Source organism: Dipodomys spectabilis, unplaced genomic scaffold, assembly GCF_019054845.1.
Source record: "Dipodomys spectabilis isolate Male_0828 unplaced genomic scaffold, ASM1905484v1 ptg000039l, whole genome shotgun sequence".
NCBI classification, from domain to species: Eukaryota; Metazoa; Chordata; class Mammalia; order Rodentia; family Heteromyidae; genus Dipodomys; species Dipodomys spectabilis.
Window position 1 is genome coordinate 409,242 of NW_024870716.1, and position 23,429 is coordinate 432,670.

At 41.6% G+C, this 23,429-nt stretch overlaps 1 protein-coding gene across 2 annotated transcripts in view; it reads left to right on the forward strand.

Moving 5' to 3' along the window:
* The window catches only part of Lima1 (LIM domain and actin binding 1), a 123,956-nt gene that overhangs the window by 89,153 nt on the left and 11,374 nt on the right, over positions 1 to 23,429 (forward strand). Inside the window, exons 5-9 of one of the 2 annotated variants that reach the window (XM_042677597.1) lie at positions 2,823 to 2,907; positions 5,096 to 5,241; positions 14,311 to 14,418; positions 17,491 to 17,548; positions 20,159 to 20,271. In XM_042677597.1, coding sequence (XP_042533531.1) covers positions 2,823 to 2,907; positions 5,096 to 5,241; positions 14,311 to 14,418; positions 17,491 to 17,548; positions 20,159 to 20,271 — 510 coding nt within the window. The remainder of the gene's footprint in view (positions 1 to 2,822; positions 2,908 to 5,095; positions 5,242 to 14,310; positions 14,419 to 17,490; positions 17,549 to 20,158; positions 20,272 to 23,429) is intronic. The other variant, XM_042677598.1, reaches the window with a different exon arrangement.

The following is a 23,429-nucleotide window of genomic DNA, read 5'->3' on the forward strand; positions in this document are numbered from 1 at the left end:
TGTAATCCTAGCTACTCAGGAGGCTGATATCTGAGGATCATGGTTCAAACCAGCTGGAGCAGAAAAGTCCCCATTAACCACTTATCTCCAATTAACCACTCAAAAACTGGAAGTGGAGCTGTGACTCAGAGTGGTAGAGCACTAGCCTTGAGCAAAAGAGCTCAGGGATAGTGTCCAAGCCCTGATTTCAAGCCCTAGGATCTACACACACACACACACACCACACACACACACACAAACACACACACACACACACACACACACATTAAGAATTTTGTGCTTATCTTTTGTTATACTGTCTTTCAAGTATCATTCCTACTCTAGTTAACGGGAAACAGAAATTTGAGTGATAGAACCTATTCAAGGACTGTTATTATAAATTTAATAAACATGACATAATACTTCTGTACTATGCTTGGAAATAGTCTGTAATTCTAATTAGCTTCTAGTCCTATGAATTATAATTTGTAACTTTAATTAGAATTCACGCAAGATATGAGAGAACAAATATAGGGATTTCCAAGAATTACAGAATACTATATTAAAAAATCTGTACCAGCTGGGTGCTGGGCAGTCCTTGAACTGAGATCCTAATGTTTTGCCTCCTGAGTAGCTAGGATTATAATCATAAGTCACCTGCAGTGCCTGGCCTAAAGCAATTTCCTAGGTATTTCTTATGAATACTAAGTTTAGGAACTATTGAATTGAGATTTTTCCCTCCCTCTTATTTCTCATCATAATTTCCTTTTCATTTCCAGAATTACTATTTGGCTTTGCTACCTTAGAGCATTAACATTTGTTTAACACACACGCGCGCGCACACACACACACACACACACACACACACACCTGCTAGGTACTAGTGGCTCACATCTGTAATCCTAGCTATTCAGGAGTCTGAGATATAAGGATCATGGTTCAAAGCCAGCCCAGGCAGGAAAGTCCATGAGACTCTTATCTCCAATAAACCACCAGAAAACTGGAAGTGGTGCTATGGCTCAAGTGGTAGAGCACTAGCCTTGAGTGGAAGAGCTGAGGGACAAGGCGCAGGCCCAAAGTTTAAGCTCCACAACTGACAAAAAAATAAAAAAATCTATACAGCTGGATATGGTGGTCCATGTTTGTAAGCCCAGCATTTGGGAGAATAAAACTTTGAGGTCAGCCTAGGCTATTATAGTGAGCTCAAGGATAAACTCAGCTGTATAGTGAGACTCGGTCTTCAGTACAAAAGCAACCAAGAGCTGGACATTTAGCTCAGTAGTAGAGTGCCTAGTATGTACAATGTCTTAAGTTTGATCCCCAACATTACACACACACACACACACACTCTATACCATCCTCTTCTGTAAAAATCCTGAAAGTAGCCTTGAGAACACAGAAGGACTTGATAAGTTTATATAGGAGACACAGTAAAACTGTGTTGATTACACTGAGTCTTGAAGGAGTAGGCATTGCTAGACAGCAGGAGGGCAAACATGTAATCTGGGCAAGGGGAACCTCTTAGACAATATCATGGTCCTTAGAACAGTTTGCTTTTCTTGGAATATGAGGATGAGGGAGAGGACACCTAGAGAGGAGTGTGCGTAGGTAAAGACCACCTTTAGAGTTACAGGTTTGCTGTAACATGTGTTCAGTTGAATTCAAGAAGTGATTGGAAATTTTGAAAGAATTTTAAACAGGGAGTTTTGTAATAGTCCAAGGAAAAGATGATAGAGAACAAGAGGGAAAGCAGTAGCAGGAGAGGTGAAATGAGATGGAGAAGGGAACCAGCAGATGCTGCCATCAAATCTTGGCAGTTTGGAGGAACATGTTATTGTCATCTGTGATATAAGGATTCCCTCTAGCAACTGTTGAAATGACATTGCTTGCCAGGAGCAAAGAGAATTACTTGTATAGAGTTACTTGTTTGTTTCAAGGCACTTGTACATTAGCTAAGTTACCAGAGCTTTGGTAACCAAAGAAATGCAAGCAAGGCGTGGGTAGCTCACATCTATAATCCTAGCTACTCGGGAGGCTGAGATTGAGGTGCAAAGCCAGTCCAGGCAGGAAAATGAGACTCATATCTCTATCAAAAGAGCCAGAAGTGAAGCTGTGGTTCCAGTGGTAGTGTCTAGCCTTGAACAAAAAAGCTTAGGGAGGACTGGGAAGGTGGCTCAGTGGTAGAGTGCTTGCCTTGCATGCCTGAGGCCCTGGGTTCGATTCCTCAGCACTACATAAGCAAAAAAGAAAAAGTCAGAAGTGGTGCTATGGCTCAAGTGGTAGAGCACTAGCCTTGAGTTGAAGAGCTGAGGGATAACACCCAGGCCCAGAGTTCAGGCCCCACGACCAACAACAACAAAAATAAAGCTTAGGGACAGCACCCCAGGCCCTGAGTTCAATCAAGCCCCACAACTGGAACAAAAATAAATTAAGTAAATAAGAGAAAAATCCAAAAAAATAGTGGAAATCTATATATATTTTAAATATTCAGGTGAGTAGATTGGGTATAGAAGTACATAACTGTAATCACATCTCACACCACTTGGGAAGCTGAGTCAGAAGGATCAAGAGGTTGAGGCCAGCCTGGGCTATATATATAGTACCACCCTGAATCCAAACAAAGTTGGAATGGGGCTGCGAGTGGTATGATTTAGTGGTAAAATGCTTGTATAGCATATGCAAGGCTCTGGGTTCAATCCCTAGCATTGTAAAGAGAAAAGTTCTGTGGAATGTGAAATCAAATATAAAATCTAATCTCTCCCAGACTTTATTAATAGAAGACATTTGAACATCATATCAATATTTCCCATCTTCTACTGCCAAGTTATTTGTTTTCTGAACAGAGTCCTTGGGCCCAAAGCCGAAATGCAGGTGGAAGGAAGATCTCTGAAAGCAGCTATTCACTGGATGACTTGGAAATGGGCCCAGGTAAGCAAAGAGTATGTATGTGTTAAGTCCTCTAAAGAACACTCATTAGTGGCAATGCCTTTTAGACTCAAAGCCAATGCTTTTAAAGGAAGAATGACACAAATTAAAAGAAAGTCTGCCTGGGAGGTACTAGCCATCTCCAAATTTCATTATTCTCTATAAATAGCTTTTCTTGTACTTTTAATCCTTGTCAATAGTAACTTGTAGTAACCACAAGATACTTTTGAATGGCTATAGTACTTTTGGTTCCACAGTCATCTGCAATTTGAGGGCTTCAATAGATGGGCTCTGTCCTTATCAAGGTTATATGATGGCTGGGGTTATGTCTTAGAGGTAGACCTAGTTATGTACAAGGCCCTGAGTTTGATCCCCAAAACTACGGAAAGAAAGAAAGAGAGAAAGAAAGAGAGAAAGAAAGGAAGAAAGGAAGGAAGGAAAAGAGAGAGAAAGGATTGGTTAACTTGTACTCCTAGTGATAATACAACACCTTGAAAGAAGAATTATGTTTTGGGAAAGGGGCATATACAAGTATATCACAAAAAAATTAATAAGCATAAGAAGATCACTAGACTTCAATAGCCAAAGAGATATAAATTATCTAATTTTTCCTTCATGTTAAATCAATCAGAATTTAAAGCAAACAATGTTCAATTATGATAAAGGTTCTTCTTCTAGTGTTAGGAACTTAACTGAATATTATTGTATAAAAAATATCAGTTATGGGGCTGGGAATGTGGCTCAGTGGTAGAGCGCTTGCCTTGCAAGCTTGAGGCCCTGGGTTCGATTCCTCAGCACCACATAAGCAAAAAGAAAAAAGCTGGAAGTGGCGCTGTGGCTCAAGTGGTAGAGCGCTAGCTTTGAGCTGAAGAGCTGAGGGACAGTGCCCAGGCCCAGAGTTCAGGCCCCACAACCGGACCCAAAAAAAAAAAAAAAAAATCAGTTATATGGGGGCTAGGAAGGTGGCTCAGTTGTAGAGTGCTTGCCTTGCATGCAAGAGGCCCTGGGTTCGATTCCTCAGCGCAACATAAACAGAAAAGGCTGGAAATGGCATGTGGTTCAAGTGGTAGAGCTCTAGTCTTGAGCTGAAGAGCTGAGGCACAGTGCCCAGGTCCAGAGTTCAAGCCCCACGACCAACCAAAAAAAAAAAAAATCAATTATAGCCAGGCACTGCTGGCTTTAGCCTATAATCCTAAATATTCAGGAAGAAATATTCAGGAAAGTCTGTCAGACTCTTATCTACAACTAACCACCAAAAAGCTAGAAGTAGAGTTGTGGCGCAAATGGTACAGTGCTAGCTTCGAGCAAAGAAGCTCAGGTACAAGCCAAGTGTCAGTGACTCATGCCTGTAATCCTAGCTACTCAGGAGGCTGAGATCTGAGGATTGCGGTTCAAAGCTAGCTAGACTCATTTCCAATAAACCACTAGAAAACTGGAAGTGGTGTTGTGGCTCAAGTGGTAGAGTGCTCGCCTTGAGCTGAAGTGCGCAGAGGCAGCGCCCAAGCCCAGAGTTCAAGCCCCATGACCGAAAAAAAAAAGGCAATTAGAAGCCAGGTGCTGGTGGATCATGCCTACATGGCTATAATCCTTAATATTCAGGAAGATGATACTTAAGGATTAAGGTTCAAAGCCAACGAGGTAGATAAATCTGAGATGTATTCAGTTAACCAGCAAAAAGACAGAGTAGATGTGTGGCTCAAGGGGTAGAGTGCAAGTTGTAAGAGAAAAAAACTAAGCAAGAATATTAGGCCCTCGGGCTGGGAAGGTGGCTCAGTGGTAGAGCGCTTGCCTTGCATGCATGAGGCCCTGGGTCCGATTCCTCAGCACCACATAAGCAAAAAGGAAAAAGCCAGAAGTGGCACAATAGCTCAAGTGGTAGAGTGCTAGCCTTGAGCTGAAGAGCTGAGGGACAGAGTTCAGGCCCCATGACCCGACCCCCCCCCAAAAAAAGAATATTAGGCCCTGAGACCAAGCCCTAGTAGTTACATGTACATGCGCGTGTGCGAACGCGCGTGTGTGTGCGCGCGCGCGCGCGCGCACACACACACACACACACACCCTACAAAAAACTCTATTCCCAATTTCCTTTTTATACTTTTAATTTCCATTAGATTATAATAGCCACAAACTTATAGTCTCAACACCATTGGAATCTCATTTTACACAAAGCATATTATTTGTACACTTCTAGGTCATTTCTCATCCTCTGCCTTCTACTCTGAGAAAAATGAGATTAAGCGAAATCTGGAACTCCCACGCCTCTCAGAAACCTCCATAAAGGATCGAATGGCCAAGTATCAGGCTGCTGTGTCCAAACAAAGTTCAACCAACTATACAGTATGTGTTTTGTATCATTTCTTCACTCAATCCTCCAGCCAGTGGTCATTAAGTACTAGAACTAGACTGTGTCTCTTGGACCCTTATTCCTGAGCCCTGGGTCACTCTCTTCATATAAATCCTACCTTTACTTCATTTATAATCCTTGCCTTCTTCAAAACCTGACTGTGTTCTCCTAGATCATCCAATTCCTTTCTTTTTTATTTATTTATTTTCCTTTTTTTTTTTTGGTTGGTCATGGGGGCTTGAACTCTGGGCCTGGGTACTGTCCCTCAGCTCTTCAGCTCAAGGCTAGTGCTCTACTACTTGACCCACAGTGCCATATCCAGTTTTCCGGTGGTGAATTAAAGATAAGAGTCTCATGAACTTTCCTGCCCGGGCTGGCTTCGATCCTCAGAAGTCAGCTTCCTGAATAGCTAGGATTACAGGTGTGAGCCACCAGTACCTCCTCTGTGTGTGTGTGGAGGGGGGGGGCAGAGGGGGGGGTTTGCTGGTGCTTGAATTTAGGGTCTGGGTGCTGTCCCTGAGCTTTTTTGCTCAAGGCTAGCATTCTACCACTTGAGGTACAGCTCTGCTTTTGACATTTTGGGCAGTTAATTGGAGATAAAAAGTCTGATTAGGCTGTCAGATCTCAGCCTCCCTGAGTAGTTAGTATTACAGGTGTGGTATTACAGTGTGAGCCACCCTTGCCTGGCATCCACTTCTTTTTCATTTGACATTATCACTGAGTTTTCCTGTAACTTCTTTTTATCTTTTCATTGTTGTTAAGAAGTTGCATTTTATTAGTTTTCATAGAAATATTTTGATTTTTTTTTCTTTTTACACAAACACACTCTGGAGTACAGGATTATTACAAGTTTATAGGCATGGGTTACTATGCCTGGCCTTGTTTTTGTTTTTGTGGTGCTTGGGACTTTCAAATGCTAGGAAAGCACTGCATACCTAGGCTATGTCATCAGCCTTTATTTTGTTTTCTGGGTTGTTTTGACAGTACACAGGTGTGTAGGAGTCCTCTACCATTTGAGCCCTACCCCATCCCTTTTTTGCTTTAATTAGCCACACCCCATCTCTTTTTGTTTTAATTATTTTGCATATAGAATCTTGTTTTTTTGCCTGAGCAGGACTGGACCTCAATCCTCCTATTTATGCCCCCTGCACAGCTGAAATGACAGGTTTATACAACTACACCAAGTGTTAGTAAGATGAGGTCTAACTTTTACTAGGGTTGGCCTCAAACTGCTAATCCTCCCAATCTCTGCTTCCTGAGTAACTCTTTATTTTGACTTTGATAGCAAAAGGAAAATTTGAAGGCGCTATTGGCTCACACCTGTAATCCTAACCAAGAGGGTGAGATGTGAGGATTGTGGTTTGAAGTCAGGAAAGACCTTGAGACTCTTATCTCCAATTAACTACCTAAAAACAAGAAATGGGGCTGTGGCTCAAAATGGAAGAGCACTAGCTTTGAGAAAAAAAAAATGCTCAGGGACAACACCCAAGCCCTGAGTTCAAGCCCTATAACTGACAAAAAAAAAAAAAAAGACAAAGAAAAATTTATATTAGAAATAGCAGATGCATTCAACAATAATGTGAAGTGTTTTGCAATTATTTTATTAAGGTATAACTCACATAACACAAAATCATCATTTTTAATTACAAATGTGATTTTTTTAATATATTCACAAGGTTATATATTGTCACTACTGTTTATTCCAGAACATTCTGTCATCCCAAAAGAAATCCCATTCCTAAACCAGGTGCTGGTAGCTCACGCCTGTAACCCTGGCTACTCAGGAAGCTGAAGTCTGAGGATCACAAAGCCAGCCTAGGCAGGAAAGTCCATGAGACTCTTATCTCCAACAAACCACTCAGAAAACTGGAAGTGGCACTGTGGTTCAAGTGGTAGAGCACTAGCCTTGAGCTGAAGAGTACAGGGACAGTGCCCAAGCCTAGAGTTCAAGCCCCACGATCAACAAAAAAAAAAAAGGAAAAAAAATCCCATTCCTATATGGTTACTCAGCTTAGTCTCCTTTTTGTTTCTACTGATATGCCTATTCCTATTCCAGACATGCTGCAAAAAGGAACCAGGTAAGGGTTGGGAATATATCACAGTAGTATAGCATTTACGTATCATATATGAGTCCCTGGGTTCAGTTCCTGGTACTATACTCTTTAACCCTTATGATATAAATGATCTCCTTCATAGGTAGAATACAATAATAGATTAATAAAGAGAGAAATGACTTTGAACTGTGATCCTCAGATCTCAGCCTCCTGAGTAGCTAGCATTACAGGCATAAGCCACTGGCGCCTGGCCCCGGCCAGAAAGTCCGTGAGACTCTTGTCTCCAATAAACCAACAGAAAACCAGAAGCGGCGCTGTGGCTCAAGCGGTAGAGTGCTCTCTCTCTCTCTCTTTTTTTTTTTTTGTCGGTCGTGGGGCTTGAACTCTGGCCTTGGGTGCTGTCTCTGTGCTCTTCAGCTCAAGGAGAGCGCTCTACTGCTTGAGTCATAGCGCCACGGGTGCCCGGCTATAGTGCTGTCCTTGAGCTGAGGAGCTGAGGGACAATGCCCAGGCCCAGAGTTTAAGCCCCATGACCAACAAAATAAATAAATAAACAAACAAATAAATTTTAAAAAGAGAGAAATGACAGGGAAATAATATGCTCAGAAAGTGCAATAAATTGGTATTGTTTTGTTTTGTGTGTTAACTTTCAAGATTGGTATTGTTTTGAGTGTTTACTTTCAAGATTAACAAAGGTGGGGCTGGGAAGGTGGCTCAGTGATAGAGCACTTGCCTTGCATGCCTGAGGCCCTGGGTTCGATTCCTCAGCACCACATAAGCAAAATGAAAAAAAAGCCGGAAGTAGTGCTATGGCTCAAGTGGTAGTGCACTAGCTTTGAGCTGAAAAGCTGAGGGACAGCGCCCAGGCCCAGAGTTCAGAACCCACGACCGGACCCAAAAAAACAAAACAAACAAGATTAACAAAGGTGTTATGACTTAACAATGTTGATCCAAGTTTCCAGTTCTTCCTGTTCAGTCACCTCTAGCATTATTCTATATCCCATCTGTGTCTTCCCCTCATGGCTTTTTTGTTGTTGTTTTTTTTTCTTTTTTTTTGTCGGTCGTGGGGCTTGAAATCTGGGCCTGAACACTGTCCCTGCCTGCGCTCTTCAGCTCAAGGCCAGCGCTCTACACTTGAGCCAGAGCGCCACTTCCAGTTTTCTAGTGGTTTATTGGAGATAAGAGTCTCACGGACTTTCTTGCCCAGGCTGGCTTTGAACCTGGATCCTCAGATCTCAGCCTCCTGAGTAGCTAGGATTACAGACATGAGCCACCGGCGCCTGGCTGTTGTTTTTTCTTTTTTTAAATTTTCTTTTCTTTTTGGTCAGTTATAGGGCGTGGACTCTGGGCACTGTTCCTCAGCAATTCAGCTCAAAGCTAGCACTCAGTACTGCTTGAGCTACAGTGCCACTTCTGACTTTTTCTGCTTATGTGGTGCTGAGGAATTGAACCCAGAGCCTCATGCATGCAAGGCAAGCACTTTACCACTGAGCTATCTTCCCAGCCCCAGGGCTGTTTTTTTTTCTTTTGTCAATCATGAAAGTTAAACTCTGGGCCTTGGGCTGGGAAGATGGCTCAGTGGTACAGTGCTTGCCTTGCATGCATGAGGCCCTGGGTTTGATTTCTCAGCATCACATAAGCAGAAAAAGCCAGAAGTGGCACTGTGGCTCAAGTGATAGAGTACTAGCCTTGAGCTGAAGAGCTGAGGGATAGCACTCAGGCTCGTTCAGGCCCTATGACCTGAGCACTTTTGCTCAAGGCTAATGCGCAACCACTTTGAGCCACAGTGCCATTTATGATGTTCTGGTGGTGAAGTGGAGATAAGAATCTCATGGGCAGGGGCTGGGAAGGTGGCTCAGTGGTAGAGTGCTTGCCTTGCATGCATGAGTCCCTGGGTCTGATTCCTCAGCACCACATAAGCAGAAAAAAAAAAAAAAAAGCTGGAAGTGGCACTGTGGCTCAAGTGGTAGAGCGCTAGCCTTGAGCTGAAGAGCTGAGGGACAGCACCCAGGCCCAGAGTTCAGGCCCCATGACCAGACCCCCCCCAAAAAAACAACCAAAAAACCAAGAATCTCATGGGCACGTCACAGGTGGCTAAGGCCTGTAATCCTCGCTACTCAGGAGGCTGAGATCTGAGGAGCCAGGTTCAAAGCCAGCCTGAGCAGGAAAGTCCAAAGTCGGTGAGACTCTTATCTCCAATAAACCACCAGAAAACTAGAAGTAATGCTGTGGCTCAAGTGGTAGAGTACTATCCTTGAGCTGAAGAGCTGAGGGACAGTGCCCAGGCCCAGAGTTCAAGCCCCATGACCGACCAAAAAAAAGAAAGAAAGGAAGAATCTCACAGAATTTCTTGACTGGGCTAGCTTTGAACCTCAATCCTCAGATCTCAGCCTCCTGAGTATCTAGGCTTATAGGCATGAACCACCAACAGTATATATTTTATTTTCTGGATTTTTTTTTTTAATGTTAGGAATTGAGGGCTGGAAAGGTGGCTTAGAGGTAGATTGCTTTGCCTAGCATGCAAGAAGCCCTGGATACCTCTGTACCACATAAACAGAAAAAGCCAGAAGTGGAGCTGTGGCTCAAGCAAAAGAAGCTTTGAGCAAAAGAAGCTCAAGGACAGTGCCTAGGCCCTGAGTTCAAGCCCCAGGACTGGCAAAAAAAAAAAAAAAAATTAGGAATTTAACTCAGTGTGTTGAACATGATAGGCAAGCATTCTACTACTGAGCCACCTCCCTAGCCCCCAGATTTGGTATTGTATTCTATTATTCTATTTAGATAAAGGGAAATCAGGGTAGTGGCACATACTTGCAATCCCAGTCTATAATCCTAGTGCTCAAGAAACTGAATTAGGAAAATTATGCATTAAAGGCCAAGAAAGAAAGAAAGGGTGCTGGGTACTGGTAGTTCACACCTGTAATCCTAGTTACTCTGGTAGCTGAAGTCTGAGGATCGAAGTTCTAAGCCAGCTGAGGCAGGAAAGTCTTTGATTCTCTTATCTTCAATTAAACACCAAAAAGTGGGAGGTGGAACTGTGGCTCAAGTGGTAGAGCTCTATCCTTGAGCATAAAAGTCTTGGACAGTGTCTAAACCCTGAGTTCAAGCCCCCAAACTGAAACAAAACAAAACAAAAAAAGAGGCAGAGCTCAGGTGTCTCACATCTGTAATCCTAGCTACTTAGGAGGCTGAGATCTAAGAATCATGGTTTGAAGCCAGCCTGGGCAGGAAAATTCATGAGACTCTTATTTACAATTAACCACCAGAAAACCAGAAGTGGTGCTGTGGCTCAACGTAGTAGAACGTAGTAGAACACCAAGGCCCTGAGATCAAGCCCCACAACCAACAACAACAAAAAAAAAAAAAGAGGAAGAAAGGGACAGGGAGAGGGAAAGTATTTCACATTTTCCTGTGCTTAACTGGTAAGCTGTCATCCTACAAGTACTTAATCATAGTTACTTTAATTTTTTCTTCTTTTTCTTTTTTTTTTTTTTTTTTTTGGCCAGGAGCCAGTGGCTCACTTAATGTAATTCTAGCTACTCAGGAGGCTGAGATCTGAGGATAGTAGTTTGAAGCTACCCCAGTCAGTAAACTCCCCATGAGACTTTTACCTCCAATTAACCACTTAAAGACCAGAAACACACCATATGGATACACATTTGTGTGTATGTGTGTGTGTATATGTGTGTGTATACATGTATATATACATACATACATACATATTACTTTATTTCTTATTCCTTTAAATTTTTTTCCCCTCAGCTATGGAGCTTGAACTGTGGGCCTGGGCTCTGTATCTCAGCTCTTCAGCTCAAGGCTAGCGCTTTACCACTTGAGCCACAGCACCACTTCTGGTTTTCTGGTGGTTAACTGAAGATGAAAGTCTCATGGAGTATCCTGCCCAGGCTGACTTTGAACCATGATCCTCAGATCTCAGTCTCCTGAGTAGCTAGGATCACAGATGTGAGCTACTGGTACCCAACCCTTTAAAAGTTTTTTTAAGCATACATTTTTCTTTGAAATGTGTGTGTGTGTGTGTGTGTGTGTGTGTGTGTGTGTGTGTGTGTGTGTGTGTGTGTGTGCCATCCTGGGGCTTGAACTCGGGGTCTTGAACTCACTGTCCCTGAGGTTTTTTTTTTTTTTTTTGCTCAAGGCTAACACTCTACCACTTGAGCCATAACATCACGTCTGGCTTTTTCCTGTTTATGTGGTACTAAGGAATCAAATCCAGGGTTTCTTGCATGCTAGGCAAGCACTCTACCACTAAGTCACATTCCCAGCTCTGTGTTCCTTTTATTATTTCAATTACAACATCTATTGATGTTGCATTTTTTAATAGTTAGAAAAATAATACTGAATTTCATTTGTTCCTAGGCAGATTGACTCTTTGCATATTAGAAATCATAATCTGGGGCTAGGAATGTGGCTTAGTGGTAGAGTGCTTGCCTAGCATGCATGAAGCCCTGAATACCTCACTACCACATAAACAGAAAAAGCTGGAAGTGGTGCTGTGGCCAAAGTGGTAGAAAGCTAGCCTTGAGCACAGAGAGGCTCAGGGACAGTACCCAGGCCCTGAGTTCAAGCTCCAGAAATGGGGGAAAAAATCATAATCTGCATTCAAGAAGTAAAGACAGGGAAAGGTGGCTCAGTGGTAGAGTGCTTGCCTTGCATGCCTGAGGACCTGGGTTTGATTCCTCAGTACCACATAAGCAAAAAAGAAAAAAGCCAGAAGTGGCACTGTGGCTCAAGCAGTAGAGCACTAGCCTTGAGCTGAAGAGCTGAGGGACAGTACCCAGGCCAGAGTTCAGGCCCCATGACTAGACCCCCAAAAAAAAAAAATAAGTAAAGACATCTTTTCAGCTACATAGTTAAGTCTATATTTTTCAATAGTATTAGTGATCTAATTCTCTAGACAATGAATATTTTCTTTCACTTTGATTTTTCACTATAGTTTTAACAAGAAATGACATGTGTAAGACAATAGTAAAGGGGAATATTCCAGGCTTATTCACAGTTAAGTGTGAAAAAAAATGAACGAAATCAGGTTTTGGGGGGCTGAGAAGATGACTCAGTGGTAGAGTGCTTGCCTTGCATGCATTGGGGCCCTGGGTTCGATTCCTCAGCACCACATAAGCAGAAAAGGCCAGAAGTGGTGCTGTGGCTCAAGTGGCTCAAGTGGTAGAGCACTAACCTTGAGCTGAAGAGCTAAGGGACAGCACCCAGGCCCAGAGTTCAAGCCCCATGACTGGCAAAAAAAAAATCAGGGCAGGAAATAGGGTCAAATTGGTGACTGCTTTCCTATGTTTAAGTGCTGCTTCTCTGCTGCAAACTTTCCATCCAGGTGAATCACTAAGAGGGAAAACCTGTTCAGTGCCCCGCTCTTTCCTCCCCCTTTTTTGTCTTTTTCCCTATTAACAGAGTTTGTGTATTGCTCTGGAGATTTTAAGAGTTGAGAAGTCTTGAGGAAGTTTTTTTGTTGTTATTTTGTTTTTGTTTTTTGTTGTTTTTTTGGGGGGTCCGGTTGTGGGGCCTGAGCTCTGGGCCTGGGCACTGTCCCTCAGCTCTTCAGCTCAAGGCTAGCACTCTACCACTTGAGCCACAGTGCCACTTCCGGTTTTTTTCTTTTTGCTCATGTGGTGCTGGGGAATTGAACCTAGGGCTTCAGGCATGCAAGGCAAGCGCTCTACCACTGAGCCACCTTCCCAGCCCCTTGAGGAAGTTTTGTAAAAGTCTATCTTATCTTACCCCTAAAGAATTTCTCAGGCCCCTAACAGAATACAGTTGTTACTAGGAACATACTCTGGAGGAGTGGCTCTAGAGGAGGGGCTTTGAGTTGGATCATGAGTCAGCTGATGGGCTATTACTGTGTGTACTGTAGTTCTGGTTGCAGGCTCCTCCTCAGAGATTAGCCTCCAGAGCAGTGAACCCTAATCTGAAATCGCAAACCTGAGTAATTAGTCACACTCAATTTCTCTGAATTAGTCCAGTGGCTATCACCAAGAACAGAAAGGTACTAGATTGCTAGCTGACTAGCAATCTCTGTTGACTGCAGATCTAGTAGAAAGTGAGTTTTGCCAGGCGCCAGTGGCTCATGCCTATAATCCTAGCTACTCAGGAGGCTGAGATTTGAGGATCCTGGTTCAAAGCTAGCCCAAACAAGAAAGTCCAAAGTCTGTGAGACTCTTATCTCCAATAAACCATCTGAAAACCGGAAGTGGCACTGTGGCTTAAGTGGTAGAACACTAGCCTTGAGCTGAAGAGCTGAAGGACAGCGCTGAGCCCAGAGTTCAAGCCCCACAACCAACAACAACAACAAAGAAAAGAGTTAATTTTAACCTTCTGCCTCCAAGTGTCCTTTGCAAGAAAGAAAAATTATTACTTTTATTCCTTATGACGGTATTAGTACATGCCTTTTCAGATGATTAAACTATAATGCAAAGTAGAATAAGGTATGTCTTTAGTACAATATATGATTTTATGTTCAGAAAATGTTCTTGAAAGTCCTATGCAAAAAGGCTGTTTTTGGTATCATTAAGTATGATTTCAGTTTTTATATGTACACATCATCCCTGTCTCTCTTTCCAGGATGGGCCTTTATGTGTATGGTCAGTATATTTTCTTAATTATTGGCACTTGGCATTTCCTTCCTCCTGCTCCAGAATGGTCTTTTCTGATAAACTCACAAGCTTTGCATTTCCACAAGCTCTGTTGCTACAAGAGTGAATCACAAGAACGTTGTGTGCAGAGGATGGTTTGTGTGTGTCCACGTTCATGTGTCTGTATTCTAATGAGTGTCCAGTTTGATACTAGTGTACAAATATTTAACTCTGAGGTATGTGTCCACACAGCTGCTTTTGTCATTTCACTGGTCGATGGGTTTTGCTTGTGAGTGTTAGGGGTTGATTCTGAGAAGAATTTTTTTTAACATTCCAAGTTTATTTGAAAAATGTGCTATGAAGAGAATGGAATGGTAAGAATTTTTTTAAATTACGGTTTATTTTTATTTTGTAGAATGAGTTGAAAGCCAGTGGTGGTGAAATCAAAACTCATAAATTGGAGCAAAAGGAGAATGTGCCCCCAGGTCCTGAGGTCTGCATTTCCCATCAGGAGGGAGAAAAGGTGGGTTGAAAGTCTGATGTTTAGTTGCCCAAGGAAGCATGTGTTCTAAATTAAATGCTTAAAATTAGAAGCAACTCTAATTCTAGTCTGCACAGTGTCTGGGAATTTTGTAACAGCTGCCAGGACAGATTGTCATTTTTGCAGGTCACATAATTTCAGTTGGGGAATTCTTCAACTTATAGCTGACCAATAATGGGCCTTCATTGGAAAATTCCTTTGCTCAGCAAATGCTCAGAGGGCATAGAGCTAAAGTGACTTTTAAAAATCTATTTGAAGACAGGCACGGGTGGTTCATGTCTGCATTCCTACCTTCTTAAGAGGCTGAGATCTGAGGATTGCAATTCAAAGCCAGATCACGCAGGAAAATTGTAAGACTTCTATCTCTAGTTAACCACTGGAAAAGGCCAGAAGTGGAACTATGGCTCAAACGGTAGAATGCTATCCTTGATCATAAATGCTCAGGCCCTGAGTTCAAACTCCAAGACTGGCATGCACACACACCACACACACACACACACACACACACACACACACACACACACACAATCTGTTTGATTAAAGAAATTATACGTTTTGGGCCTGGAAAAGTGGCTAGGTGGTAGAGTGCTTGCCTTGTATGCATGAGGCCCTGGATTTGATTTCTCAGTACCACATAAGTAGAAAAAGCCAGAAGTGGTGCTGTGGCTCAAGTGGTAAAGTCCTAGCCTTGAATTGAAGAGCTGAGGGACAGCACGCAGGCCCAGAGTTCAGGCCCCACAACTGACAAAAAGAAAAAAGAAAAAAAATTATACATTTTTACATTACTTGCATATTCTTAGTATATGTTTAACATGATTTTTGTAAGTTTTTTCTGTTTTATTTTGAAACAAAACCATTTGGTTGATTGTTTTTGTTTTTGCTCAAGGCTAGTACTCTACTACTTTGAGCCAAAGTGCCACTTCCGGTTTTCTGACGGTGAATTGGAGATAAGAGTTTCATGGACTTTTCTGTCTAAATGGCTTTGAACCACAGTCCTTAGATTTCAGCCTCCTGTGTAGCTAGAACTACAGGCATGAGCTACCAGTGTCCAGCTTTGTTTCATATTATTAAATGAAATAATACATGTAGTGTGTCCAATATCAAACACATGGTAAATACTCAGTAAATATTGGCTGTCATTATTCTAATTTATTTTATGCCATGTTAGAATTCCTGTAATGGAAAAATCATAGGAAAATGACCACGCTGACATTCAGGAGCAGTCAACCAACAATTTAATCTTCATTGTAAATGTTTTTGGTACCTTAGACATCCTGATATAAACACTCAGTATCTCCTATAAAATCTAACGTGAATGAATATTACCTGACATGTGTCACCTGTTTACTCTTCATGATTTTTGTATATGGAAAGAATACCAAAAAGTTCAACAGAGCACTACAAAGGAGAGAGACAGTGGTAGAACAACTGCCTAGCAAGTGCAAAGCATAATTCAAACCCTACTATCACCAAAAATAAATTATTTCTTTTAAGTAATGAGGGAAGATAGCTAATAGAATTATTTGAGTTAACCAGTGGCTCACATCTATAATTCTAACAGCTAAAGAGGTTGAGATCTAGAGGACTGGGTTTGAAGCCAGCCCAGACAGAAAAGTTTTCAAGACTCCATCTCCAATAAACCAACAACAATCTGGCTTAGATGTGTGGGTTAAATGGTAGAAAGCCAGCTGTGAACAAAAAGGCCAAATGGGACCATTTTGAGGTATTCAATTCAAGCCTCAAAACTGGCAAAAATAAATAAAAATAAGAGAAAAATTAATTTGGTGATTTATGGGGAAAAGATACATACATATGAGTAAGATCTGCTGCATTTTGAGACTGGAATTTTTTGTTGTTGTTGTTGGTCTTGAGGCTTGAACTATGGCCCTGGGCACTGTCCCTCAGCTCTTCAGCTCAAGGTAAGTGCTCTACCACTTGAGCCACAGCACCACTTCTGGTCTTCTGGTGGTTAATTGGAGATTACAGTCTCATGGACTTTCCTGCTCTGGCTAGCTTTGAACTTCAATTCTCAGATCTCAGCATCCTTAGTAGCTAGGATTATAGGTGTGAGCCACCAGCGCCCAGCCTCAGACTGGAATTTTAAAATCCTGTTTTAGGCAAACTATCCTTGAATATGGTACTGGAGGTCAGTTTTAGATAAATTTTTAACAGAAAATCTTTTAATAGAAAGATATTCTGAGCTGGGCGCCAGTGGCTCATGCCTGTAATCCTAGCTACTCAGGAGGCTTAGATCTGAGCATCCTGGGAAGGAAAGTCTGTGAGACTCTTATCTCCAATTAACCACCAGAAAACTGGAATTGGAGCTGTGGCTCAAGTAGTAGAGCTACTCACCTTGAGCTGAAGAGCTGAGGGACAGTGCTCAGACCCAGAGTTCAAGCCCCACGACGACCACCACCACCACCAACAAAATACATTTTGTTGGGAAATGAGATTAGGGAAGAAAAAGAAAAAGAATAGTTCCCTTATTTAAATACTTTATGCTATCTTAGAGTATATTATGGTGTGTGTCCATAGGTTATGCTGTCCTTGACATAGTGGGTTGTGTTTTGCTTTGTTTTTAAGAGTAGAATGATGTGGTTAGGAAGTTCTTTTATAAAGAGAGATGATGCACACTTTTGGCATTTGAGTGCAGTCTGTTTCTCCATTACTTTGTAATTGAGAGGCATGTTAATATCCTCATAAAAGACATTTTGCTGCCTCCTGTTTAAATGCTCAGCTGTTCTGTGCCTGTGCTTTCCCCCAGGCAGCCAGTGACTGACTGGAGTCAGCAGGTTTTTATGGCATTAACAGCAGTTTTTTTTCTTTTATTTTTAATGTGATTCTTAATCTTCCCCTCTCTCCTTCCTTCCTTCCTTCCTTCCTTCCTTCCTTCCTTTCTTCCTTCCTTTCTTTCTTTCTTTCTTTCTTTTTTTCTTTCTTTCTTTCTTTCTTTCTTTCTTTCTTTCTTTCTTTCTTTCTTTCTTTCTTTCTTTCTTTCTTTCTTTCTTTCTTTCTTTCTTTCTTTCTTTCTTTTTCTTTCTTTCTTTTTTGTAGGTTTCTGCAACAGAAAATAGCCTGGCAATCCATTCCATCCCAGCTGAAGATAACTCCTGTAAGCATTTTCTCTAAGCTCTAAAGGGTGAACCTTCGTTCTCTTACCCATATTTGGTTCAGAAGTGTCCTTATTGTTGTCAGTGTTGAGAAAGTAACTTACTAAATCCAATAGTTCAAATCTGATTGAGTTTTCCACTTGGTTTTAAGAACTGATGTTTGAATGCCCTTCACTCACTTGCATGACTAATGAAAAAGTTAAATTTAAATAATTCAAATCAAATTCCATTCGAGACAAATGGAATACTTTTGATACTTCTCTCATTAAATTTTTTCTTTTGCTAAACTCTGCTGTATAAACTATATTTGAAGTTTCATTTCAGTAAAGATTGTCATTTTTTTTTCTTTTGCTTGCCAGTCCTAGGACTTGAACTCAGGGCCTAGGCACTGTCCCTGAACTTCTTTTTTTTTTTTTTTTTTTGTCAGTCGTGGGGCTTGAACTCTGGGCCTGGGTGCTGTCCCTCAGCTCTTCGGCTCAAGGCGAGCGCTCTACCACTTGAGCTACAGCGCCACTTCCAGTTTTCTGGCGGTTTATTGGAGATAGGAGTCTCACGGTGTCTCCTGCCCGGGCTGGCTTTGAACCGCCATCCTCAGATCTCAGCCTCCTGAGTAGCTAGGATTACAGGCGTGAGCCACCAGCTCCCGGCCCCTGAACTTCTTTTACTCAAAGCTAGTTCTCTTCCACTTGAGCCACAGCAGCACTTCCAGCCTTTTCTGTTTATGTGGTACTGAGAAATCAAACCTAGGGCTTCATGCATGCATGCTAGGAAAGCATTCTACCACTAAGCCACATTCCCAGCCCGAGACTGCCAATTTTTACAGAGATTTTTTTTTTTTTAACTGGAAGTAGAGGGCTGGGAAGGTGGCTCAGTGGTACAGCGCTTGCCTTGAGGTGAAGAGCTGAGAGACAGCATCCAGGCCCAGAGTTCAGGCCCCACGACCGGACCCTCCAAAAAAAATTGGAAGTAGTGATGTGGCTCAAGTGATAGAGTATTAACTTTGAGCACAAAAATTTGGGGACAGCATCCAGGCCCTAAGTTCAAGCCCCAGGATCTGCAAACTCTTCCCCCCGACACATACCAAAAAAAAGGTAGAATTTTGTCATTATTTTATTCTATTTTGGAGTCACTTTAAGTCTGGCATCTCCCAAAGACAAAAATGTCTAGTTTGTGGCTGGGAAAGTGGCTCAGTGGTAGAGCCACTTGCATGCTCAAGGCCCTAGGTTCGATTCCTCAGCACCACATAAGCAAAAAGCCGGAAGTGGCACTGTGGCTCAAGTGGTAGAGCACTAGCCTTGAGCTGAAGAGCTGAGGGACAGCGCCCAGGCCCAGAGTTCAGCCCCCATGACCGGACCCAAAAAAAAAAAGTCTAGTTTTCACCTTTCTGTGTCCACTTTTTATTCTGATTTTATATGTATCATTTCAAAATATACATGAAGTTTTAGCTTGTCCTCAAGCAAATTAGTTTACTAATTACTGCATATTCCATAAGTAAAGGAGAAATTTGTGTTGAACAGATCTCTAGTAATTCTTTCCTTCAAGTTTCAGAGAAAAACTCTTACTGCCTGAATCCAAGAACATTCCTTTCACAATCATTTGGCTTGAACTAGGAATTTTTCTGATTTTGATTAGGTTTGCAAACCAGCTTTTAAAGAAATATTCTTTGGCTTGGAAGGTGGCTCAGTGGTAGAGTGCTCGCCTTGCATGCATGAGGCCTTAGGTTCTATTCCTCAGCACCACATACACATAAAAAGCCAGGAGTGGTGTTGTGGCTGAAGTGGTAGAGTACTACTAGCCTTGAGCTGAAGAGCTGAAAGACAGTGCCCAGGCCCAGAGTTCAGGTCCCATGACTGACAAAAAAGAAAAAGAAAAAAGAAATGTGCCTTATTTTTTAGTACTTTTTAGCTCAACTCTAGATTTTTATTTTATTTATTTTTTGTGTTTATGTGGTACCAAGGAATCAAATCCAGGGCCTTGTTCATGCTAGGCAAGCACTCTACCACTAAGCCACATTCCTGACCCAATGAATATTTTTAGTAGGTGTGCAAATAGCTTTTCTGTGTCATGAGATGACTAAACTGGCAGGAAATGAATGCATGCAGTTGACACATTCAATGGAAGAAAAAATAACCTTATAAAATGATTTCCCACAACCTTCATCTGGGAGGTATCTACTATAAAACTCACCAAAAAGACAGTGTAAGATTATACACATAACAAACATGTATGCACATGTAGCATGAGATTTCTTCCCTTATTTTCCTTCATTTTTCCCAACTTCAACTGAAGCATTGCATAAGTCATTGGAAGTACCAGGTTCCATAAAGACACCATAACATACAAACAGCTTTAAGAAACAGCAAATGTGATAGGGCAAAGAGTTCTTTATACTTGATAGTTTAGATTCTCTTTGTGGCACCAGGTGAGAAAACCTCCTGACAACCCTACTTGTAGAAAGAACTTAAAACACAGCTTTTGGTTTAGGACATTCATCAACAGAACAACAATGTTTGTTCTAGTGTTGGGTTGTTTTGTTTTTTGTTTTTTTTTGAAAAAGCTTTTCTGAGACTTCCCATGAGATGCTATAAAATGACATCCTTCTGTAACTCAAGCAGGTAATTCCCAGGTTAAGAGTGAGGTCCAGCAGCCTGTGTCCCCAGTGCCTCTGAGTCCAGTTGCCAGAGCCTCCAGCCTTCCTGAAAGTTCTCCTCCCAAAGCATTGAAGGTATGATGGATTATTGTTACTATTAACATGTTGTACAGAGGAGCTACCACTTCAGAAGTCAGGTAATGAGTACATTTCCTTCCTTCCTTCCTTCCTTCCTTCCTTCTTTCCTTCCTTCCTTCCTTATTTCTTTCCTTATTCCCTTCCTTCCTTCCTTCCTTTCTTTCTTTCTTTCCTTTCTTTCTTTCTTTCTTTCTTTCTTTCTTTCTTTCTTTCTTTCTTTCTTTCTTTCTTTCTTTCTTTCTTTCTTTCTTTCTTTCTTTCTTATCTTCTTAGATAATGTCACCCCTTTCTTTACTTTCCCTCACTTCCCTCCTTGTTATATTTTTAAAAACTGGTTTTGCTTTCCTGGGTTTGATAATACCAAAAGAAAGGTACCTTTATGAATCATTTTTCCTTGGAAATCTTTCTTCTTCCCAGGTGTTTAAGCTAAGTTCGTAAGTTTAGTGTAAGCTTCATAAATTTATGTGTGAGCATGTTGACCCAGCTTCATGCATATATCTGCTATGCTATGCCTCTTCACTGGGTATATAATAACTACTTAGATGAAAATTTCAGTGCACAAAAAGAAGACATGGATGAGGATGCATAGGTGAGGGTTTAGAACACAATGAAGAAATTAAAGAAATGGGAGAACATAAGACTTAGGACTTAAAGGGTAAATTTGCCACTTTTCCTTCTTTTTGTTTTATACCAATACTGGGGCTTAAACTCAATGCCTGGGTGCTGTTCCTTAGCTTTTTCACTCAAGGCTAATGTTCTACCTCTTGAACCACACCTCTACTTATGGCTTGTTGGTGGTTAATTGGAAACAAGTGCCCTCTAGACTTTCCTTCCCAAACTGGTTTTGAACTTTGATCCTCAGTTCAGCTCAGCCTCCCAAGTAACATAACAACCCAGCCCCTTAATGGGTAAATATAAAGGTGCAAGAAAAATTTAAAGGAGACAGACTTATAAGGATAGTAATGTATATTGAAAAGGAATAAAAGCTGAAGAAAGCAGTGAAAGAAAGAATAAGAAGAACAAATTGAGAGGCTGGGGAAGCAGCTCAGTGGTTCTGTGTATGCTTAGCAGTTTTGAGGCACTGGATTCCATTCCTGGCACTAAAATAAGTAAAAAAGAAATAACTGCCACCGGGCACCGATGGCTCACGCCTGTAATCCCAGCCAGCCTAGGCAAGAAAGTCCATGACACTCATATTTTTTTTTCTTGTTGGTCTTGGGACTTGAACTCTGGGTCTGGGCACTATCCCTCAGCTCTTCAGCTCAAGGCAAACACTCTACCACTTGAGCCACAGCACCACTTCTGGTTTTGAGTGATTTATTGGAGATAAGAGTCTCACAGAGGGGCTGGGAAGGTGGCTCAGTGGTAGAGCGCTTGCCTTGCATGCTTGAGGCCCTGGGTTTGATTCCCCAGCACCACATAAGCCAAAAGAAAAAAGCCGGAAGTGGCGCTGTGGCTCAGATGGTAGAGCGCTAGCCTTGAGCTGAAGAGCTGAGGGACAGCACCCAGGCCGAGTTCAGGCCCACTACTGGACCCAAAAAAAAAACAAGAGTCTCATGGAGTTTCCTACTCAGGCTGGCTTTGAACCTGGATCCTCCGATCTCAGCCTCCTGAGTAGCTAGGATTACAAGCGTGAGCCACTGGTGCCCAGCTCACAATAGTTTTTCAACAAGAATTATCATATATAGGGTCTGGGAAGGTGGCTCAGTGGTAGAGCGCTTGTCTTGCATGCTCAAGGCCCTGGGTTCCATTCCTCAGCACCACATAAGCAAAAAGAAAAAAGCTGGAAGTGGTGCTGTGGCTCAAGTGGTAGAGCGCTAGCCTTGAGCTGAAGAGCTGAGGGACAGCACCCAGGCCCAGAGTTCAGGCCCCACGACCAGACCCCCCCAAAAAAAAAGAATTATCATATATAGATTGCAGAAGACTTGACAACTAAATATAAGATCTGATGAATTTAAATAAAGTTCATAATTAGTGGTATACTAATGTTAATTTCTTGCTTTTGATAATTGTACTTTGGTAAGGTGAAATAAAGTTAGATTAAAGATGTGCGAGAACTTATCTTTGCAACTCTTATGTAAATGTAAAATTCTTTGGAAATCTGAAGCTAAAACGCTTGAATCTATGGTTCAAATAGTAAAAAGTGCCTGCCTAGCAAGCAGGAGGCACCGAGTCAAAACCCAATGCAACCAAATAAAGATTGGAAAGGTTGAGGATGGTGAGTTCAAAATCATCCTGGATACTGACAGAAAAACAGACAGACAGACAGACAAGACAGAAAGAAAGAAAGAACAAAAATATTTCAACTATGTGAATTTTGCACACGAAAAAGTAAACTTAAAATAAATGTAATTTGTATTCTAAAAAACAAAAAACAAAAAATGGGGACTGTATCATATTTCATATAGCTTTTATTTAAAATTCCTTTTGTATCTTGAAAGTTTATGTTTGTCTGGTTTTTGATCCTCACCCCCCCATGATACTAAAACTTGAAACCAGCATCTTGTCTTGCTCATGCTGAGCAAGGGTACTAGCTTTTTTTTTTTTTTTTAATTTTGAGACAATGTTTTGCCAAATTGCTCAGATTGTCTTGAATTTTCATCCTTCTACTTCAACCTCTTAGTATCTAGTATCATAGCATATAGCTAAGATTTAGGGAAAAGGGTAGTTACACCATGAAATTGTGGGTGTTATTTTTTCTTTAAATTCATTGTTCCTTTTTACTTTCTAACATTGAAGTTGAAAAGAGTTGATGGTGGAAAAACTGTATAACTCTACAGTCAATTCCTTAAGAATTACATTCTCTCTTAATAATAAATGTGAAAGTATGTTTGTAGACTATGTTCTCATTTTGAAGTCTGTGTGTTGAGACATCTGTATTGCTTGCTCAAGTAATCATGGCAGGAGAGGTGGGGGAGGAAAAAAGAAAGGGAAGAGCAAGTCAGGGCTTTATGAGGACGTGCTTTTACTATTCATAGCTTTGGGGGCAGCTGATTGTGGTGATTCCCTTGGTCAGGTGAGCCTGTAAATGAATTTATTACAATTGATTTCCTGATGCAGCTATTAACCTCAACTTAAGTAATACCTGGAGGAAGCAGATACCTTGGGCCAGGTTTCCTAGTGAGTCACTGCTCAACTTCAAGAACCTTTGCCCT